General features: G+C 37.8%; 1 protein-coding gene across 1 annotated transcript in view; it reads right to left on the reverse strand.

The window, feature by feature from the left end:
• The window catches only part of Gpc6 (glypican 6), an 859,561-nt gene extending 840,496 nt beyond the window's left edge, over nucleotides 1–19,065 (reverse strand). Inside the window, exons 1-2 of the mRNA XM_090341778.1 lie at nucleotides 18,964–19,065; nucleotides 18,738–18,818 (exon numbers count right to left, since the gene is read on the reverse strand). Of these exons, the coding sequence (XP_090197904.1) occupies nucleotides 18,738–18,818; nucleotides 18,964–19,065 (183 nt within the window). The remainder of the gene's footprint in view (nucleotides 1–18,737; nucleotides 18,819–18,963) is intronic.
• Nucleotides 19,066–20,426: the final 1,361 nt, after the last annotated feature.

Consider the following 20,426-nt stretch of genomic DNA (forward strand, 5'->3'; position numbering starts at 1 on the left):
TTCCAAACTTTGATCAGTATTTTGGGGGGAAAAAAGGGGGTAGTGTAGACACAAGTCCTGGAGTTTTGAACACTTGCTTTGAATCACTAAGAATAATTTCTCTCCTGGCTCCTATGGCCTCTGCATTGCATGAAGCTTTTGGAATTCCAGGCATGAAGGCAAGAGAAACCCACAGGGGGTGACCTTGCCCTGTTAGACTATGAGATGGACCACAGGAACTCATGAACAGATGTAAACACGCTGCAGTTTCAGAAGGAAACAGCAGTCCTAAGCAAGAGATGGTGAACAGAGAGGACCACTCTTCACAGGTATCAAGAGATAACACCAAGGAGATTTCAGAGGACAGAGACAGACTCCATAGTCCACAGCAGATCCTCACATGAACAACCAGGTCTAGAATTCTAGTCACCTAATGACTGTAACTGCCGTGAAAAGCTCCAGCCTCCTCACTATAGGTCTGTAAGTCTCCTCTCACATCCAGATCTTGAAAATAGAAAAGGGAGAAGCATAAAGGAAGGGAGAGTCAAACTCTGTACTGAGTGGATATTGGTGTGTAGAAACCAAAAGTAATTTTACAAGCCTAATGAACTCATCATGGTACCATAAAGCCCATTCCACATCACCCTACCTCTCACGATGTGATAAAAAGTAATTAATGTCAATGACAGAGAACTCAAATGATTCCATATTTGCTGGTGTCACGTGACTCCTGTCTCTAATCCCAGCTCCTCATGAGGCTGAGCTTCAGAGGATCAGGGTTCAAAGTCAACCCAGACAGAAAAGTTCAAAAGACTTCATCATCTTTAAAATGAACACGATTTTAAAAATAAACCAACCAAAACACATGGCTGGAATGTGGTTCAAGTAGTAGACTACCAGTTGAGTATAAAATTCTAAGTTCAAACCTCAGCAAAGTCTGTTCAGCCCCCCATCATTTGGGGAGTGTGGGGGAGGGGGGCAGTCCTGGACTGGGCAGTTTTCCTTGAGATCCAGGCTAGCACTATAGCGCTTGAGCCACAATGCCACTTCCAGCTTTCTCTATGATAAATTGAACATTAGAGTCTCACAGACTTTTCTAGCCAGGGGGCTTAGCACCATGATCCTTAGATCTTCACGTCCTGCACAGTTAGCATTATAGGTATGCACACCCAGTGTGCTTCAGTAAATATTCTATTATCCTACACATCTAATGTACACGGTTTTCATTTTTTTTAATTCACTAACACAGCATAAATAGGCATCTCCTATCTTATGAATCTTACAGATGCTGTGTTCCATAGAACACACTGACTTTGAGACTATACATTTCACAGAAGGCCTTTCATTCTGTGTTGAGTCGGCTTCCATGTGTTATACTGGTCACCTACCCACAAATCCACTCTCCCAAATCCTGAAAGCTGTCCAGGGTGAAGGGCCCCTATTGCCACTTTGGACTCCAGTGTATTAATATAACATTTCCATCTGGTCTCTATATCACCCATACACTCTCCTGTTCTGGTTTGCTAATGTTTTATTGCACTTTGGGAATTCAATGAAATTTCTGGACTCTACTTCCTGCTTAGTAGAAGAGGATGCTCTTAATGCTATTTTTAAATTGGAGACAATAACTTCTAGACCGATGTTTCTTTTTCAAGCACTCTCACTTCCTCTCTTCCCCCCTCTCTCTCTATATATATTACATATATACATATATATATATCAATTTGTCTCTCCCTCCTTCCCTTCCACCATCTCTCTAGCAACAAGAAATTATTTTTTCCTAAATTACTCCTGTGGTGCTGGTGGAAGAAGAAGACTTCCCTGTCTTTCGAGGGATTTGGGTAAAATATTGAAACACAGGAATAGTAAGAGAACAGACTTTTGTCTGTCTTTGAGCCTGTACTGATACTTGAACTCTGGACTTGGGTGCTGTCCCCGAATTTTTATTTTCAAAACTAGCACTCTACCATTTGAGCCATACCTCCGCTTTTGGCTTTTTGTTGTTAGTGATGAGTTTCATGGACTTACCTGCCTCAACTGACTTTGAACAATGATCCTGAGATTTCAGTCTCCTTCCTTGTAGCAGGGATTTATAGGCTTAAGCCACTGGCACCCAGCTCCTACTAATTTTTCTTTCAAAATGTTTCAAATTTTCAAAGTATATATCCCTTGCCCAATTACTTGTTATTTTCTCAAGAGTAAAGCATAGAGATGATGAAAGTAAAAGTTTCAATATACTCTTCTTTTGCATTGAATGAAATAAACTACAGAAAGACCCACTGGCTCTGTTTGTGCTCTTTTTCTCTTACTGCAGATAAGTGACTCTCCAGTAACCTCTGCCTCAGATTCCTCACGGGGCCTTGAAATGTTTACTTTCATTAGCAGTCCACCTTTCCAGTTCATGTCTCCAGGGCTTTACACAACTTTGCCATATTTCAAAAATACTTCGAAACACATCTAATGTTATTTACACTCCAAATACAATTATTACAGCACTATGCATTTTACCTATAGTCTCTACAATCAAGTATTTTACAGACATAATATATATTTATCATAAGCACACATGTTCATGGTTCATTTTCTAAGCAAAAATTGCATATTCTGGCCCAAAGCTTATAACCACATACAGAGACATTCATACTGTTACATTTCTTAGCAGATGGGGAAACTGGTGACAGAAAATTCCATTATTTTCCTCAGGTAACAAAGCTAAAAAAATATACTGAATTCAGTGGGAGATCATAAGCAACAATCAATTAATGACTTTTTTTATTTTACTTGTCTTGCAATGCTGAGAATTGAACCCATAGCCTCATGGAACCTGCGCAAGCTCCCTAACTCTGAGCTACATTGCAGCACTAGTCAGTGCTTCAGATAAGATTATTCAGTTGTGTGTATCTATTTGCATATGAGTTTGATAAAATACAAACAACAATGTCACTAGGAGCAGTAGATAAAAACATCAATTAAAAATAATAAAATAATAAAAATCAAAATCTTCCTCTTGAAGCACTTCTTTACATGGCATGAAATAAATGGTTATTTGTTTCAAAACGGTAACAGGGCTAAGGGAATGGTTCAAGTGTTAGAGTGTTGACGTAGCAAGTACAAAGCCTACAAGAGCCAATCCTCGTACTATCCAAAATAAAACTCAAGGGCCAGGAGTTTGGCCTAGTGGTAGAGTGCTTGCCTAGCATGCATGGAGGCCCAGGTTCGATTCCTCAGTACCACATACATAGAAAAAAGCCAGAAGCGGTGCTAAACTCAAGTGGTAGAGCTCTAGCCTTGAGAAAGTCCAAGGACAGTAATCAGGCTCTGAGCTCAAGCCCAGGACTAGCACAAAAAAAAATTAAAAAATTAAAAATAAAACTCAAATTGCAGTGTCAGCCTTTGATCACCATTCTCCAAAAGACATGTTAACTTCAAAATAAACCAAAACAGAATGGATGTTCCAGAAAGCCCATACACATTTTAATAAATGTTTGCCTCATAATCAAAATAAGCACAAGAAGAGAAACAATACAAAAAATCTCTCTCAAACGTTTTCCTTTTTTAATGAGGCCAAGGGGTGGGGGAAGGGAAATGGAGACAAAACCAGAAGGGATATCAATGTGTGAGAAGTAATGCACCCTCTGTTTGGCAAATATAACTGTAATCCCTCTAGAAATTGAAATAATAAAAAATAATTTTCTTTTTTTAGAAAAGAAAGTGAGGTAAAAAACACTTAACAAATAAGAATTTAGTGAATATTGACATTTGATTAAATTGGTTTTTTATATTGTTAAGGATTGTATCTAGCTGAGCTATTCAAGGAAGGCTCTCACCCTAGGTTGCTAGGTTCAAATATTGACTCCACCACTTAATAAATATGGAATCTTCAACTGGCTACTTACAGTGTCTCACTTTCCATATGCATACAACATGAATGACCACATACATACCCTATGATAGTATTATAATGGCTAGAGGAGAGAATCATGAAAAACAATGATCACACCTCTAGCACACTATCTTATGATAACATTATCAGGCTATGACATTATCAGAAAGATCAGCTAGATTCTTTTCTAAGAATGAGAATACCCAATGGAAGTCACAGCCCAGAAGCCACGAACAATCCACTTGAACTACTCACCTCTTCAAAGACACATGCTAAGGGTTCAATAGTTTCATATAATATCAATGTATGTAAGTGTACATATTAGCATAAATAGAGCTAATGTTGCAAACAATATGATTACATTTTTTAACTCAAAAGAATATTTCTTTTGCACAGCAAATTTTATGTTGCCAAAAATGTTCTCTGTCTCTGGGAAATGAAGTCAAGCATTAAATAAATAAACCTTGGTCAAATGCTCTATTTTTCATTCTCCTTTCAATCCATAGGTGATTCAAAAACAGATCATAAAAAGCAAATTTCATAATAGTTCCAAATAAATGAACCAGAGTAAAACAAAAAAAAGGTAATTAAAAGCAATTCCAAAATCAAAGAGTGTTCTCCACCACTGTTCATCTCAAATTTATCTTTAAACTAGTCAGACCCACAAACATATCAAAATCACTGAAGAGCAATTTAAAACTCTGGTTGTTTGGCTTGCGGAATTACAGTACACAATAGTAGTGATTCACTCTGAAAGAAATGGAATGACCTGCTTTGATTTTCCAGCCACCAGGTTATCCCCCAAACGGAGTACATTGGGTTCTACAGCAGAGATGCAAATAGCAGAAATAAATGTACTTCCTTATTTTTTTCTGTTTTCTGAAAACTTGAAACGTGGTGTTGCCACTAAAAAAAAAAATCTGCTCCAAGGATTCATCAAATTCTCCTAATGTTGTTTCCTGACGTAGCCTGGTGACTCGGGATCTCATGCAGAAACTCCGTTCTATATAATAATCAGATACATACTTCATCCTTGCACCTGTATCTATCTCCCAACAAGTCAATTCCATGTACTGGTCTCAACACGATTACGTTATTGACATTTCTCAGCTGAAAGGCTCCTGCAAATACCATCCAATTTTCTAGCTCTTTCTGCAAAGATCAAAAGATACACCTTGCATAGTAGACAAGAATTTACACTGATGGCTGCCTTTTGTCTTGAATACCAATGTTGTAAGCAGTGTTTGCCTGGAGCTAACAGGTAAGTCTCTGTGCTAACTAACTGAATGCTAACTGCAGTCAGTCAACTAGAGTGACTTTCACTGGACTTAAAATATATTTGAACTTGGGAAATGCTTTTTTTGCAGCTTGAATAACCTTGAGGCAATGATCTTCAGGGCTTCCTAATTAGGGAACTTGGCAATCAAATGAGAAACCTTGCCCTTGGAAATCAAACATATGTCTTGTCTGAAAAGACTTTCTTCCCTGGATCATGGATCATGTTCATGTAAGCAGTTGTTATAGGCACAAAGACTGAACATGCTTCCCCAGAGTTCTTACTACTCATCTCATTCAAAGAAATTAGCATAAGCCCTTTTCCTACTGGAGATAAAAGAAGTATGCTCTATTTCACATCCTGTTATATAAGGGTAAGATTTCTTTTAATAAAGTAGACTATTAATTGTACCAACTCACCTCAAAGGATGATGCTATTCAGCTCCATTTATTACCTTTCAAAAAATGAGGACCTATGTTTCTTTCCATACCTCTAGAATATCTGCCTCGCCCTGTGTTATATTTACAACTGTTTCTGGGCTGTTTCCACCTGCCCAGGCCTCAATGGCAAAGTCAAAATCAAATTCCTCCCTTCTTTCAAACTTGCTCTCCTCCTGCCATTTCCACATTCTCTGCATTAGTGTCATGGAGCTCCATACCCTACACCAGTTCTGCATGGTTGACCTCTCCACCAACTACAGCACAGTCTCATTGTTCACATCCATCTAGTTCCCTTGATTTCCCTTCTCCAGTAACCAGCACCATCCCTCTGCCCCAGGCCCTAATCATCATAGGACTGGGCAATTCCCACACCAGATTGCATTTTTCACTCTATATTCATGCTCTTATAGCATAGATCTCATCATATCACATCTCCAAGCAAAGGCTTCCAAGACATCCAGTGTCCCTGCAATTAAGGTGACTTCTCCTATGCCGTTGTAAAGAGAATCTCTTCAAGGCAGTTCAGTGGTTCATCTGGTGAAGATCAAATTCCTTTACTTTCCTTAACTTCCTATCCTTACTTGTCCTTCAAGGTTAAATCAAAGTTTTAGACATTGAGTCAAGAAGTTCTCACTTCTGTAAATACCCTTTCTGATGTGCTGAAAACGGCATGGTGGCCTCCCAAGTCTGTCATTAGGTCAGGTCACATCCGACTTCATCTTGTCTTTCCCGTATAAATGCCTTCCCCCTAAAGCCGTAGTATGGTGTCATAGAACCTTACTAAAAAGTGACTCCTTTGTCTAATCCCCCTGACAATGTACCTGGTATAAAAATGCCAACCTAAATTACAGAGAAGGAAAGAGGAGGAGAAAAGGGAAGAAATAGGCAGTTAGTAATCAAAATTCAAAAAAAAGCCTTTTTTAAGGAGATGAATAGAATTTATTCTCTGTAACTGACCTGAGACCAGGTGGCACAGTGAATGAATCTCTGATCACTGTGAATAAAAGAAGTTATTAAGGCCAAGAGTGTGGCCTAGTGGTTAAAGTGCTTGCCTAGCATGCACGAAGACCCGGGTTCGATTCCTTGGTACCACATACCTAGAAAAAAGCCGGAAGTGGTAGTGGTGCTGAGGATCAAGTGGTAGAGATCTAACCTTGAGAAAGTCTAAGGACAGTGCTCAGGCCCTGAGCTCAAGCCCAGGACTGGCAAAAAAAAAAGAAGTTATTAAGAAATATTTGGGGGGATTTTAATGTATAACTTACTTGTAGAATGGTTAACACAAAAATGGTGCTAGGTTCAAAGAGAAATATTTTTGGATTTTCTGAATTGAATACAACTAATATTAATGTTTTTTGCCAGTCCTGGGCATTGAACTCACAGCCTGAGCACTGTCTTTGGGCATTCTCAAGGCTAGCACTCTACCACATGAGCCACAGGACCACTACTGACTATTTCTGTGTATGTGGTACCAAAGAATCTAATCCAAGGCTTCATGCATGCTAGGCAGGCACTCTACCACTAGGCTACACTCCCAGCCTATTATTAATTAATATTTAATGAGCAGCAAAAAAAATAGAAAAATGGTAAAGCTGACCCTGAAATTTCTCTCTTCCCAGGAAATTTCCCCTGCCTTCAGGCTCCCCTCTCTGGGCCTTCTCTTTACAAATCTATCCACCCCCATGGAGAGGCAATCTCTATCTTGGTCTTCTTCACAGAATTCTATCCAACCTTGGTTTTCTAATATAAAGTGTACAGTGTTATCTTTTTGTATTCCTGCTCTAAATCTACCCTTAGAAGCACTTCACCCTGACTTGTCTGTCAAATTACAACAGTGGATACTGCTGTATCCCAGTTCCTCTTGGAACACGTCCACCAGCTTTAAATTGGTATATTGTACTACCTTCCTCCTTTCTACTCTCTCACTTGAAATCTACAACCAAGTGGTTCAGGTCTGGGACCTTACATTTAAGTCTCTGAAAATATACTAATGGTCAAAGCAAACCTGCTTCAAATGGGATCCAGTGTTTGACAAATCAGATTTTCTTGCTTCTTGCTTCTTAGAAAAAGAGAAAATAATACAGCAAATCAGATTTACCAAATCAATTCAATGGAAAACACCGAAAGTTCTACTCGCTTCTCCTTAAATTGTCTATCACAAACACTTCGTTGTGACTAAAAACCATTGCTTAGATGAAATATTCTTTCCTAGTAAAGATGTATATGAATTTTGTCAGAGACAGATGAGGAGGTACTGCAAGAGAAGGCAAGGGCAGTGAATGTTTACATCTAAATAGCAAGAAGGGAGCCCTGAAGGAGCAGAAGCAGTAAGGGACATTAAACACAATAGCCAGGACTTCTACCCAAGTTACCAATTGTACTTAGCTGAGTAATCATGTGCAAAAGAGCAGATGACCCAGAGAGGATGGTGTGCGGGGGAATGGCCTTCAATGAGACATAAATCTAAGAGTCCTAAAAATGCCAACGAACCTATTCACATACAACATGTAATTGTTCTTCATCTATCCTGTGGCTCTTCTTTTTTTTCAGCACATTGGAATAGAAGGCAGTTTCCGCACTATATTGAGGAGTTTTCCACAATAGTATTTCTTGGGGCTACCAGGACACCGCCCATTCATTGCTGGTTGCTAGGTTGCTAGTCTTCCTACTCCAAGAGAGGGATATTTTTAGGATTCCTCCATTTTCTCTCTGAGTCCTTTAAATCTCTCTTCTCCTGTAATCAACTGTAGTTCCAAGAAAATGAAAAACAATTGATACCAAGAGTTAAAATGACCCTTGATGACTAAAAGAGTCAGAGTAGGAACAATACCTAACACAGAGCTGGGCACTGAGCAGAAGTAACTAATAGATTACTTGTTTCAAGTGATAAATTCTCTGCCCACCCTAGCAGAACAAGCATCGAGCAGGATCAACTAGGCTTCATTGTGTCTAGAACCATAAATATCATATAGCTGCCTCTTTTCCTACCCCAGTTCTTCCTCCATGGTAGCCAAAATATCATTCCTCCTTCTGTAGCAGGCCAGCGTGACACACTAAAGCTCTTCTCTGCCCTCCATTAAAAAGTGGAATCTTTTTTTCTGGCACGCATGGATGACTTGCTAGATTTGATGGATGAAACCAACCCCTAGAGTTGAGTCTCTGTCTAGAAACAGGGGTTACATTTCAGACCTCAGTTCCTAGATCCACTTTCCCAGAATTTCTCATCCTCTAGCTAAGTTCATCAAGTCCTATGGTTTTACCAACCATTGTTACTCAAAAGGCTCCCAAATTTGCCACTGTAGCCTGAATGTCACTTCTTCACTTGTGTGTCCCACGACTTCTTTGTATGTCTAATAGCACCTCAACTTCAGTTCCTGACTTCCAACCCCTCCACAAGCATCTTCGTTCTCCCTTTCTATAGCAAGAGTTATTTTGTATCACACAAATTGCATCAAACCAATGAACATTTTAAGAAGTATTCACTTATGAATGCCTTTGTTTGGATTGCCTGAGCTCATCTCAACTTGATTTCCATGAACAAATGATTCTGGAACTTCATCATTTGCCTTGTTCTTCTGGGCATAATCTGGGGTGGTGTGAACAAGTATGAATTTCCAAGAAGGTCCCAGGTGATGTGGAACCTGCACATCCAGAGATCACCCTGGTCGTCATAAGAAGTTACAAAGGACTGAAGAGTTTTCTGTCCTCTTTTTTTTCTTTTTAATTGTATTTTATTGTCGAGATAATGTATAGAGAGGTTACAGTTACATTAGTCAGGTAATGGATACATTACTTCTCCAACCTTGATACCACCCCTTCTCATGTTTTTCCCCCTTCCCCTCACCCCATCCCCTCCCAATGATCTTTTTACCCTTCCATTCCTTTTTTCAAATAAACAAATAAACATATGTACACTATACCAGGTAACAAAGTCAGATACAGTAACCACATGAGATTAATCATAAGGAGAAAAAAAGAGTAACGAAATGGCATTGCCCCATTCGTGAAGAAATTGAAAGACTTGGGAAAAAAATCCTATTAAGTGAAGTAAGCCAGATCCAAAGGAACACAGGCTCCATGGATTCCCTCATTTGTCATAATTAGTACATATCTAGGACTCTCCCAGCAGAGGTTCATAATAGTCCAAAAGCTAGGTGCATATGGTCATACAGGATGAGACTAAATGAAATGAACTTTAGGATATGGAAACAATAAATTTATCTTTGTGATGGTTGTTCTTAATGTAAGTATGCGAAGTTATTTCTCTTCTCTTTTTTTCCCCTTATGGTTAATCTCATGTGGTTACTGTATCTGACTTGGTTACCCTGTCTTCTTAAATTCATCTCTGCCCACACTTTTTGATAGCTACAAAATCCTCATAGCAATTACATTTAGAATGCAAATCTGATTATTAGCCTCCCCTGGCTATGTACTCTGGAGACTTTTTAACTTCCTTAGAACGAAATAGAAAGGCATTATGGGCATTCAGACTTTCTAAACGTCAGCACCTCTTTTACATTCATAGGAATTTATCTCCATCCACAATTTCTTCCCTTACAGCAAAATGGCCTTTCTCATCCTTCTACTGTTTTGTAGAACATGATAGGATGCTCCTTACACACCAAAAATGGTTTTCCCCACACATCCATTCCTCAATGGCTGATTTTATGTCTATACAAACATAAGTGTGCATATATCATACTTTCTAGATTCTTCTTGCTGTCATTCAAGCACCTTCCGCTTATCCTGTATCAACCCTCATAGATGAACTCTACTAAAGTCAGAGACATTATGATATGCAGCATATTACAAACTCAATAAATAATTATTGAAAAAGAATATCTATTTAATCTAATATAAAGTGATTGATACTAAAAGATATTGCTAGAAGAATACTATTGTTTATCATTTTGTCAAGCTCCCTTGTATAATGCTTTAATTGTGTAATGAGTTTTCATATCTTCCAAAGCAAGCATACCAGTTTCTTTCATTATTCCATAGGTAAAACAGCATTACTTTCCCAAACTTCTTCCAGGAATAAATTCAGTTAATACACAATAAAAACCTGACTCAATCAAGCAATAGTGAACTTATAAAACTAAGCAAATCTGTATAAATTGATTGGTCCCATTATAAGATTGCTCATGGAGGATTCAGAGAAGCAAAGTTAAGGTGCAATTTAAGAAAAAAAAAAAGTTTCCAAAACACAAATTGACACAATTCAATACTTACAAATATTAGATAAATTGTGTAAGAACTTATAAATTACTATGCTCTAAACACATCCTTAACAAACTGTATTCCCGTATTAACAATAATACATGAGATAAATACTGTTCGATTTTAAAAATAATAAAAAATTAAAACAGTGATATATTTATTCCTTTTAAAAATAATCCATTGTGGGACCGGGAGTTTGACCTAGTGGTAGAGTGCTTGCCTAGCATGCACGAATATGCGGGTTTGATTCCTTGAAACCACATACATAGAAAAAAGCCGGAAGTGGTGCTGAGGCTCAAGTTGTAGTGCCTTGAGAAAGTCCAAGGACAGTGCTCAGGCCCTAAGCCCAAGCCCAAGACTGGCAAAAAAAAAAATCTATTGTAACTAGATACTGGTTGCTCATGGCTGTAATCCAAGTTATTCAGTGGTTGAGATCTGAAGACTCTGGTTGGAAGGAAAGTCCACATGACTCTAATCTCCGATTAACTACCAAAAGGAAAAAAAAAGCTGAAATTGGGGCTATGGCTTAACTGGTGGTGAACTAGCCCTGAGCCAAAATGCTTAGGGACAGTGACCAGAGTCTGAGTTCAGGACCCAGGACACACACACACATACACACACACACACACACTCACTACTGACGAAAAACTCACAAAACAACAACACAAACTAACCATTTAAAGAGGAACAATTTAGTGGTGTTTAGTAGATTCACAATAGATGGGCACATCCTCACTTCCCAAAGTTCCAAAGTATTTTCATTATTATCATTTACCAGAAAACCCACGACCTGTTAAACAGTTTATTCCTCCTTTCCCCATCTGTCAATTGTTACTACCTACCTCTATATATTTGCTGATTCTAGCTATTGCTTAATTGAATAAATTTCAAAACAGGGATTTACTGAGCATTATGTTTCAAATTATAGCATTTATCTCATTTCATTCTTTTTATTAGTCAATAATAGTCCATTGAATATAAACATCACAATTTGTTTATTTATTCATCTACTGATAGATATTTGAAGTATTTTCTTCAATTTTGGCCATTGTAAACTGTGTTGTTAGGAATTTGTATGTGAATGAGCTTCTGATTTCAATATATTGCAGTGTAAACATAGGAACGTCATGTGATAATTCTAAATTTCGATTTTACCCAGACTTATATTCATAGTTGAGACTGAGGAAAATAACTATATATCATAGCCTTAATCTATACAAATGACTGTCTAGAATTCTTAGTAAGCTTAAATTTAGAATATTAACTATACCTTTGTTAATACAGTCACTTTTCCCCTGAATTAAAGGAGAGGAAATAATATGGCTTAGGATAAACAGGGGTTGGAAAAACTGTAAAGAGTACATGAACAAAATCTAATTCTTGGAAAACACTGAATGGCAGTTTCTTTGTGGAAAATGTTATGATAAAGATGATGATCCCATAAATGTACAACCTTAATGAGATATATACAGTATTTTAGACCAAACATGGGTAAATATAAAATGTGAGTGTCACATAAGTGCGAAATATGTCACGAAGAATAGGCAAAGTGGGCACTGCAGCAGTTTTTGACTATTAAATCATGTTGAAGAAAGCTCATTTACCATTATCTGCTTTGTCAGGTGGCAAAGTTATTTGAAAATACTGTCCTAAAAATGTGAATTGAATTATGTGATGAATTATAATTCATCTTACATTTTTCATTTATAGAAAAATACCTAAGACCTGGATCACCCAGAAATGATCACGCTGACTCAGTTTGTTCAACTGGAATTATCAACAATATAAAATAATATTCTGCTTGTTGGGAATGTCATTTACTTATCAGACCAGTTCAACACAGTTGCATTTGAATTGTTCCAGCAAATTACATTGTCTTATTACAGAAAATAGCTTTCACTTACTACATAATTCTGCCCCTATCAACTAATCCATTAAATTCTGTTGTTTTTTAATTATATTGTACTAATGTATTATATTACTGTGTTGTTTAATTATATCATTTAATTCTTATATTATCTTTAAGTAGTTGTATAAAGACTTGCCACTTTCTAAAGCAATATAGGAAAATATAATTCATCTTCATCAATGTAATCCCATTCTCACCCATGTCTCTCAACCTACACCTTTCTTCTCTTAATTTTGCATTATATAGTTTAAATTCATTCTCTCTCTCTCTCTCTCTCTCTCTCTCTCTCTCTCTCTCTCTCTCTCTCTCTCTCTCTCTCTCTCTGTCTGTCTCTCTCTCTCTCTCTCTCATTTGCCACTTCTGGCACTTGAACTCAGGTACAGAGCACTATCCTTGGGCTTTCTCAATGCTAGAGCTCTACCACTTGAGCCACAGCACCACTTTCAGCTTTTTCTATGTATGTGGTACCATGGAATGGAACCCTGGTCTTTGTGCATGCTAGGCAAGCACCCTACCACTAGGTCAAACTTCTGGCCCACATTGAATTCTTGATTGTATTCTCCCTTCTCCTCTTTACGTGTTGTTCATTAATGATATATATGTATATATACATATGTATACATGTCTATCAAAAATGCAATTCCATAATTTTTATGGAAAGGCAAAGTTAACATTCTATGATATTTACTCTGTAAATGTTGGCAAAAAACAGCAAAGGGCTTGTCCAATTGGCTTTTAATTTGAATTATCACTTGAGTTAGAGACTAATTTATTCACATCTCTTCTGATCTAGTAAAGACAGAAATTATGTTAGCTGAGGAATTCTAAGAAATATGGAACCAAAGTAATAAAATGCTTCAAAATTTTATGTACCTAAGGACAGAGTCATTGTAAAATTGGAGCTAATATGTGGATAGATGATGACTGAATGGACACATGGAATATTACTTCAGAAGCACAATAGTAACATGAGTGACCTATATAATCTCTACAAAGGAAAAAACAATGCCTTCATGTTTAACTATTTACAAGGAATGAGACAAGGAAAGGAAAAAGTAAGAAGAAATGTGATTGCAGCTTCTGTTCATTAAATTTGTATGGGCTTGGTTTTTGTTTTATTTTGCTGCTATTAGGAAAAATGTGAGACTGAATGTTTTATCTAACTAAACTGGTTAACTTTATATAATTTCTTTTATAATCTAGCAAAAAAAAAACCTCACTAAAAGTCATGGTTCCCAAAATACTTTGATCAGAAATAAAAAGAGCAAAAATAAATAAATAAATAATAAAAAGAGCAGTCTTGTTTATTTGTTGTTTTCTGATTTCTTCTGTGAATCTATGTTTAAAAAAATGTGGCTGTCACAAATTTTAGAATGCCTGATACTTTATTTAAGAATTGCACAAGAGTTATCCCTCACCCCCTACTCCTGAGAACAAAATATTTACATACAAATAAATAGCCTAAGTGAGAAGACAAACGATTATCAGAGAGGCTTAAAAATAATATATGGAAAATTAAGTCTGCCATGATTTCTAATTAGAAAGGTTTTTTTTCATATATTTTTACTGTAATTAATAGAAGGGTTACATGATATTTTCCAGATAGATGGTGCATTAATTCCCATACATTGATACCCTTTCACATGTCTTGGTCCCCATTTCCTTCCCCCCCACCCCCAATTAGAAAGGATTTTTATCTATTATACAACTGTACATTTTAGTTGGCAAAACTTTAAAGATGTTGTATGTAAGTCTCAAGCCTCACTCTAATTTATATTAATCTTTTACTAATGATGTTGAGTGTGTGTGTGTGTGTGTGTGTGTGTGTGTGTGTATTTACCATTTACCTGTAATGAGAAGAAGAAACTCAAAACTATTCATTATGGCTAATCCATACTTAGAAGCTTTTGAATATTTCCCTAGGACTCTTGTTCACTTTCTTGAGTCTATAATGCCAGGACCTTTGTAAAGTCTCAAATTGAGTTCTGCAAGTTATGAGGTAGTGAAATGTGCGTCAAGAGAAGAAAACTGTTGTTCAAAACTGCAAAGGCTGGATCAAACAACTCCAGGGCTACCTCAGGGCCTCTACTGGTGGGGTTATGGTACACACTGGAAGGAAGAGCCTGAAGCTTTGCTCACACTGGTTTATCTGTGAAGCCCAGGTTTTCAATGGCAACTCTCAGTATGACTCATTTCTTATGACAATCTTGCAAAAGATGGCCTCACTGTTCCCTGGGAAAGTTTCTGGCAGGCCTCAGTCACTCAGAGCACTCACTACTTTCATAGGAACATCTGTCACTGGGGTAAGCTTCAAGTGAGTTCTGAGAGGTTGAGTTAGGATTATAAAATATAAAAGTAAAGATCAAAGGTTCCAAGGAGACCTAGTGTATCTCCTATTCTTTCTTGTAAAGTTTTCAGTGTACCTGCTTTTGCCTCCAGGTCTTTGATCCATTTGGAGTTACTAGGTCTCCTTGGCACAGGTCGAAACTTTCTTAATAAGGACCCAGAAACAACAAATCAGAGAAAGGCTGGATAAGTGGGACTGCATTAAACTGCAGAGCTCTGTATGGCAAAGGACATAGCTAGCAAATTAACTAGAAAGCCTATAGAGTGGGAAAAGATTTTTACTAACCATACAAGGTACGAAGGCCTCATATCTAAAATATATCAACAGCTCAAAAAATTAAATCACTCCAAAACTAATCTCCAAAGAAACAACCATCCCATTAAAAGATGGGCCAAAGACTTAAAAAGAGTCTTCTCTGAAGAAGAAATAAGAATGGCCTGTAGACACATGAAGAAATGCTCGACATCTCTGGCAATAAAAGAAATGCAAATCAAAACAACTCTAAGATTCCACATCACTCTAGTTAGAATAGCCAGGATCAACAACAGATGCTGGAGGGGATGTGGCCAGGAGGGATCACTACTACACTGTTGGTGGGAGTGCAAACTCTTGCTCAACCACTATGGAAAGCAGTGTGGCAGTTCCTCAAAAGACTAAAAATAGAACTGCCCTATGACCCAGCAATACCACTACTTGTCTTTTCTTTTTTTGGTACTAGGGATTGAACCCAGGACATTGCAATTCCTAGGTCAGCACTTTGCCACTGAGGTACATCCCAGGCCTTCTCCTATGTATTTCTTGTCCACAAGCAATTTTATTTTTAAAATAAACTTGGAATCTATGAAGAAAAAAAAAAGCTCAAAGGTTCCGGGCCATAGGATGCAATGCATTAGAATTCTGTGGTGCAAATACATCATTTTTAAGGAAGAAAAAAAGGAAGGAAAATCTATGTAGCCTATCATTTTGGGGGTGAAGGCAGCCATACAGAGAGTTCTAGCGTTTTACGTTCAGGGGACCACCAGTAAACATAGTTTCTCACTCCTCTCATGACAAAAATAAGAAAACACTGTTCACTGTCATACTGAAAACTTGGGGCTTGAAACCATTTGTCTCACCACATGACATGCTTTATAGTGATAATACACAGAAACATTAGAAACTTTCACTAATGCATTTGCCATGTCTTGACTCATCAGGAAATAGCTAAACTTAAAAAATAGTATCATCACAAAACTTGAAGATGGTCAAGCATGATGACATTATTTCTTAATGACCTACTTGTGTCAGTATTAATAAACCCAACCTAAGGTGAGTATTCAATGCAATAAAAGACCAGTGCTACAGAATTTGTTTTGTTCACACATATTTTCACAACAACCTGATGTGGCCCCTCATTTTAATTCAACATGATGCTTCTGTAAATCCTTTGCCCTATCTGTGCATAAAGTATCACCAAGTGGGTGACATTTAGTGTCTGTGTAATTCTGTCCTTCTTGTGACAGGACAATTTAAGATAATAAGTTAATTTTACTTTGCAATTAATCAGGTCAGCCACATGGATTGATCGAAAGTGTGAACAATCATGACAACATAACAAAATTATAGAACTGACCCAGTTTACAATGATTTTACTTTGGCATTGATTGCATCATTCAAAATCCTGGTACATGTCTTTGACGATTCAGAAACCAATTTCAAGCCCTCAATACCTAAAACTTTCCACAAGTAGGACCCGACTATAGCTAGAAGCCATGTAGAATTCTTGTCAGAGATTCGGTCTCCATTTCAGTCCATTCTTTTGGTCATGTTTTGCTTATATCTTTCCTGTCAACTGAATCCAGCAAAGTTTATATCCATGAATTCATATATTCCATCCAAATTTATTCAACTGCTGCTTTTAGGGACAGAAGAAAAGACCAAGATACAAATTCTACATTTCAGAGTGTACAATAATTAACCCCAAAATCACAGAGTATCTGCACCAATGGTCCTGTGAATTTTTAACATGCAGATGAATTCTAAACTGTGGACAACAGAGGTGCAGCTGTAGCTATCCTGGGAGCACTTGAACTTTTCTCTGTGTGTCTACCAGTTTCTTAATGGCTAGCCAGAATCCACGCAATTACAAGTAGGAAACAAGTATTAATTGGTTTAAGCTTTATCTTTGGCCCTTTCTGCATTGTTGCACTGCTTGCCCAATCACTCACATTAGATGTGCAAAGAAATGCATGAATGTAAGTGGACATCATAGATGTCAAATGCGGTGTGTTTCATTCTTCAACCCCTTCACCTTCTCTTTAAAACTTAATGAAAAAAAAAATTAACTGCAGTCCTCTGACCACAGAGCACTTTGATCTACAGTGATTTACTTAGCAACAATTCAGCTTCATTTGTATGACACTAAAAGCAGTCATCCCATAGGCTTTCTTAATCAACTAGTCCAGCAGCTTTCAATAAAGAGATTAACTATGGAATTTTAAAAGGGCCTGCTGGTCAGTCCATTCTTATAAATTCCACATGAACCAGTCTTGCAAACTACAGTGAACTTTTCTTTACCTCACTGAAGAATTCTCTTACACATTCAGATCTCAGAAAACACAAGACATAAATGTGCAGTGTTGCTTTCTGTTTTCCAAACCAGCTTATACTGGAACAACACTTTAAACCCATACAAGATGTGATAACAGTTAATAAAAGTCCTGCTTATCTCAAAAATTTAATGAAGAGTTTAATGTCTGAATTACCAAAGGAAATCTACCTTAGGCTAATTTTACCAACAAAATGGTCCAATGAGGTGCATTATAAATTCATTGCTTGTTTTGAAACTCCAATGGATTACTTTACCCTCTTTCAAAAGTCTATGCATATCTATCACAAAACCTATAAATATTCTTAATTTTGCAGTTAGGGAGGACTGTGCATAGAATCTTAAAAATTCCACATTTAAAAGTGTTTAGGATGACATGCTTCCTAGGAGTCATGGAAGATCCACCTGTGTGTTATTATAAGTGTGTGGAAACACAGGATAATGGTACAATTTAAAACTAATCACAGAAGCAGCAATAATGAAATCAAAACCAGCAGCAGATAACCATGACTGTGTGCCAGGTGTGTGCTCACTTTTCACGCATCACCTCTTAACAACCTCAGGAAATGGTTTCGTTTCCAATTTTCAGGTGAGGTCCATATGCTCTGAATATACTTCAATGTCACACAAATAAGTGACAGGAAGGTCAAGGACTGGAAGAAAGCGAATGGACACAAATATTGTGTTGTTTGGGTAAGATTTAACGCAGGACTTTGCATTTTCTGGACAAGTGTTGTCCTATTTGAGACACATACACATACACATACACATACACATACACATCATCATCATCATCATCATCACATCTTCATCATCATCACATCTTCATCATCATCATCATCATCATCATCACATCTTTCAGTGTCATTAATTTTTAAGTTGGTTTCAAGGTTATACCAAGGCCGTCGTGGATCTCTATCATCTTACGTCCACTTCCCATTTAGTTAGGATGATAGCCAAGCACCACCATATACAGATCTTACTGGTTGAGATGGAGGTCTCCCAACCTAGTTTGCTAAGCCAAGTCTCTAGTTGCAATTGCCCCCAAATAATTAGGATTGTCAGTGTAATCTATCACACCCGTTAGTTCCAAACTTACTAGGGTTTTTGTTTGTCGCGATCCCTCGGCCGGCGAAGGAAGATGGCAACGATTAGGACTTCTTCTCAAGCAACGTCTTATTCAGCCCGCTCGCAGTTTCTCTCTCCTCCCGTCTCTCTCGGTTTCTCCCCCCACTTCCTCTTAACCTCGCCTTATAAGGTTCTCTTAACCAATCAGTTTTGCTTCCTCTTATAAACAAGCCAATCATAGCACACTTTGGGCAGACCCTAATACGGCGGCAGGCAGACTTCCGTTCACGCAGGAGGAGCGTGACTTCACGGATCAACAGATTCAAAACAACAAGGCAAACAGCGGAAATCGGCGCCATCTTGTAATGGCGATTTTCTGGCTACCTACATTTGTTGTTGTTGTTGTTATGGTTTTGTTTTTACTGTTACTTTGGTTTTGAACTCCGAGCATCACACTTAGCTTGCTTAGTGACCAACATTCTACTTCTTGAGACATGTCTGGCAATGCAGACTCGTGGGTTCTTCTGCTTACACTGGCTTGGCATGGAGATCCTGCAGATTTCAGCTCCCTGAGTAGCCAGCATTACAGACATTAACCACTGCATGTCTGCCAGCACTTTTTGATTGTACATTTTTATCCATAAAACTACTTTAAACATGTAATATCAGTAGATATACTTTTGTAAATCACAGTCTTTTCCTGTTTGGCTAAGACATCAAATATGCACCCAAAATGAGACTAAAAAGGCATGAAATCACCATGAGTAGAATGAGTCATCTTATGCATAGGCCTATGTCCTGCTTTATATACATTGTTTCTGTCATGGTCTTTATCAAAATTTCTAGAAATCACTTGTTCCAGCAAGCAAAAGGAGTCAGTTCACTGTGAACTGCCACGTAATGCTGCCAGTTGCTCAGCTCATCAACAGCCACGCACAAGAAGATGAGGTACAAACATCACCAAAGGCTCAGGGTTGTCAGATTCAGGCAGCTCCAGCAGTTATTGAATTAAAGAGTCCCACTCAAATTGTAGGAACAGGATTTAGGAATATAGCCAAAAACTGATGGGGCAGGCTCGATTAAAGAATAAGCCTCTATATGGATCAAGAGAACAAGGTTATGGAGGGAGTAATGGAGCTTAAAAAAAATGTAACCTATTTTATTGACAAAACTAGAGGCCTGGAAAATAGGGGCTGCCAGGCTAATCTTAGATTAACTGGAGGTCCTCAAGGGAGAGAAGGAGGAAAACACCTGACAAGATTTGTAGAATTCAAAGGGAACAATGTAATCTAAAACAAATAAAATAAAAAAAATTTTTAAAAACCCTGCCCTGAGTTGTTGCCAGTCCACTGGCTTCTGTGACAAAAAGTGGCTCTTTCCCAGCTTCCCACTACCATTCTTGGACTGATTTTCTCCTGAGAAACCTGAGATGGCCTAGTTGGACCACAGAGACACAGAAAGAATGAAAAGGTCAGAATGGCCTGGATGGCAGCACCAGCCATTTGGTGATGAGATCTGGGATCTGGGGGAGCATTCTTCAAACTGGCCATTTCTACACCTTTTCGTGAAGTGATTTATTTGTACTGTTTGGGTTTAGAGCTAATGTGACATCAAATATTCAGGAGGAAGTCACCAAATTGTCATTGGCCACAGCTTTTTGATAAGGTACTCCACTGTCATGAGAAGAGATTTGAAGAAAGCACATATGTGTAAAAGCAAT

This window comes from Megascapheus bottae, chromosome 11, assembly GCF_031878675.1.
Source record: "Megascapheus bottae isolate mThoBot1 chromosome 11, mThoBot2.hap1, whole genome shotgun sequence".
NCBI lineage: Eukaryota > Metazoa > Chordata > Mammalia > Rodentia > Geomyidae > Megascapheus > Megascapheus bottae.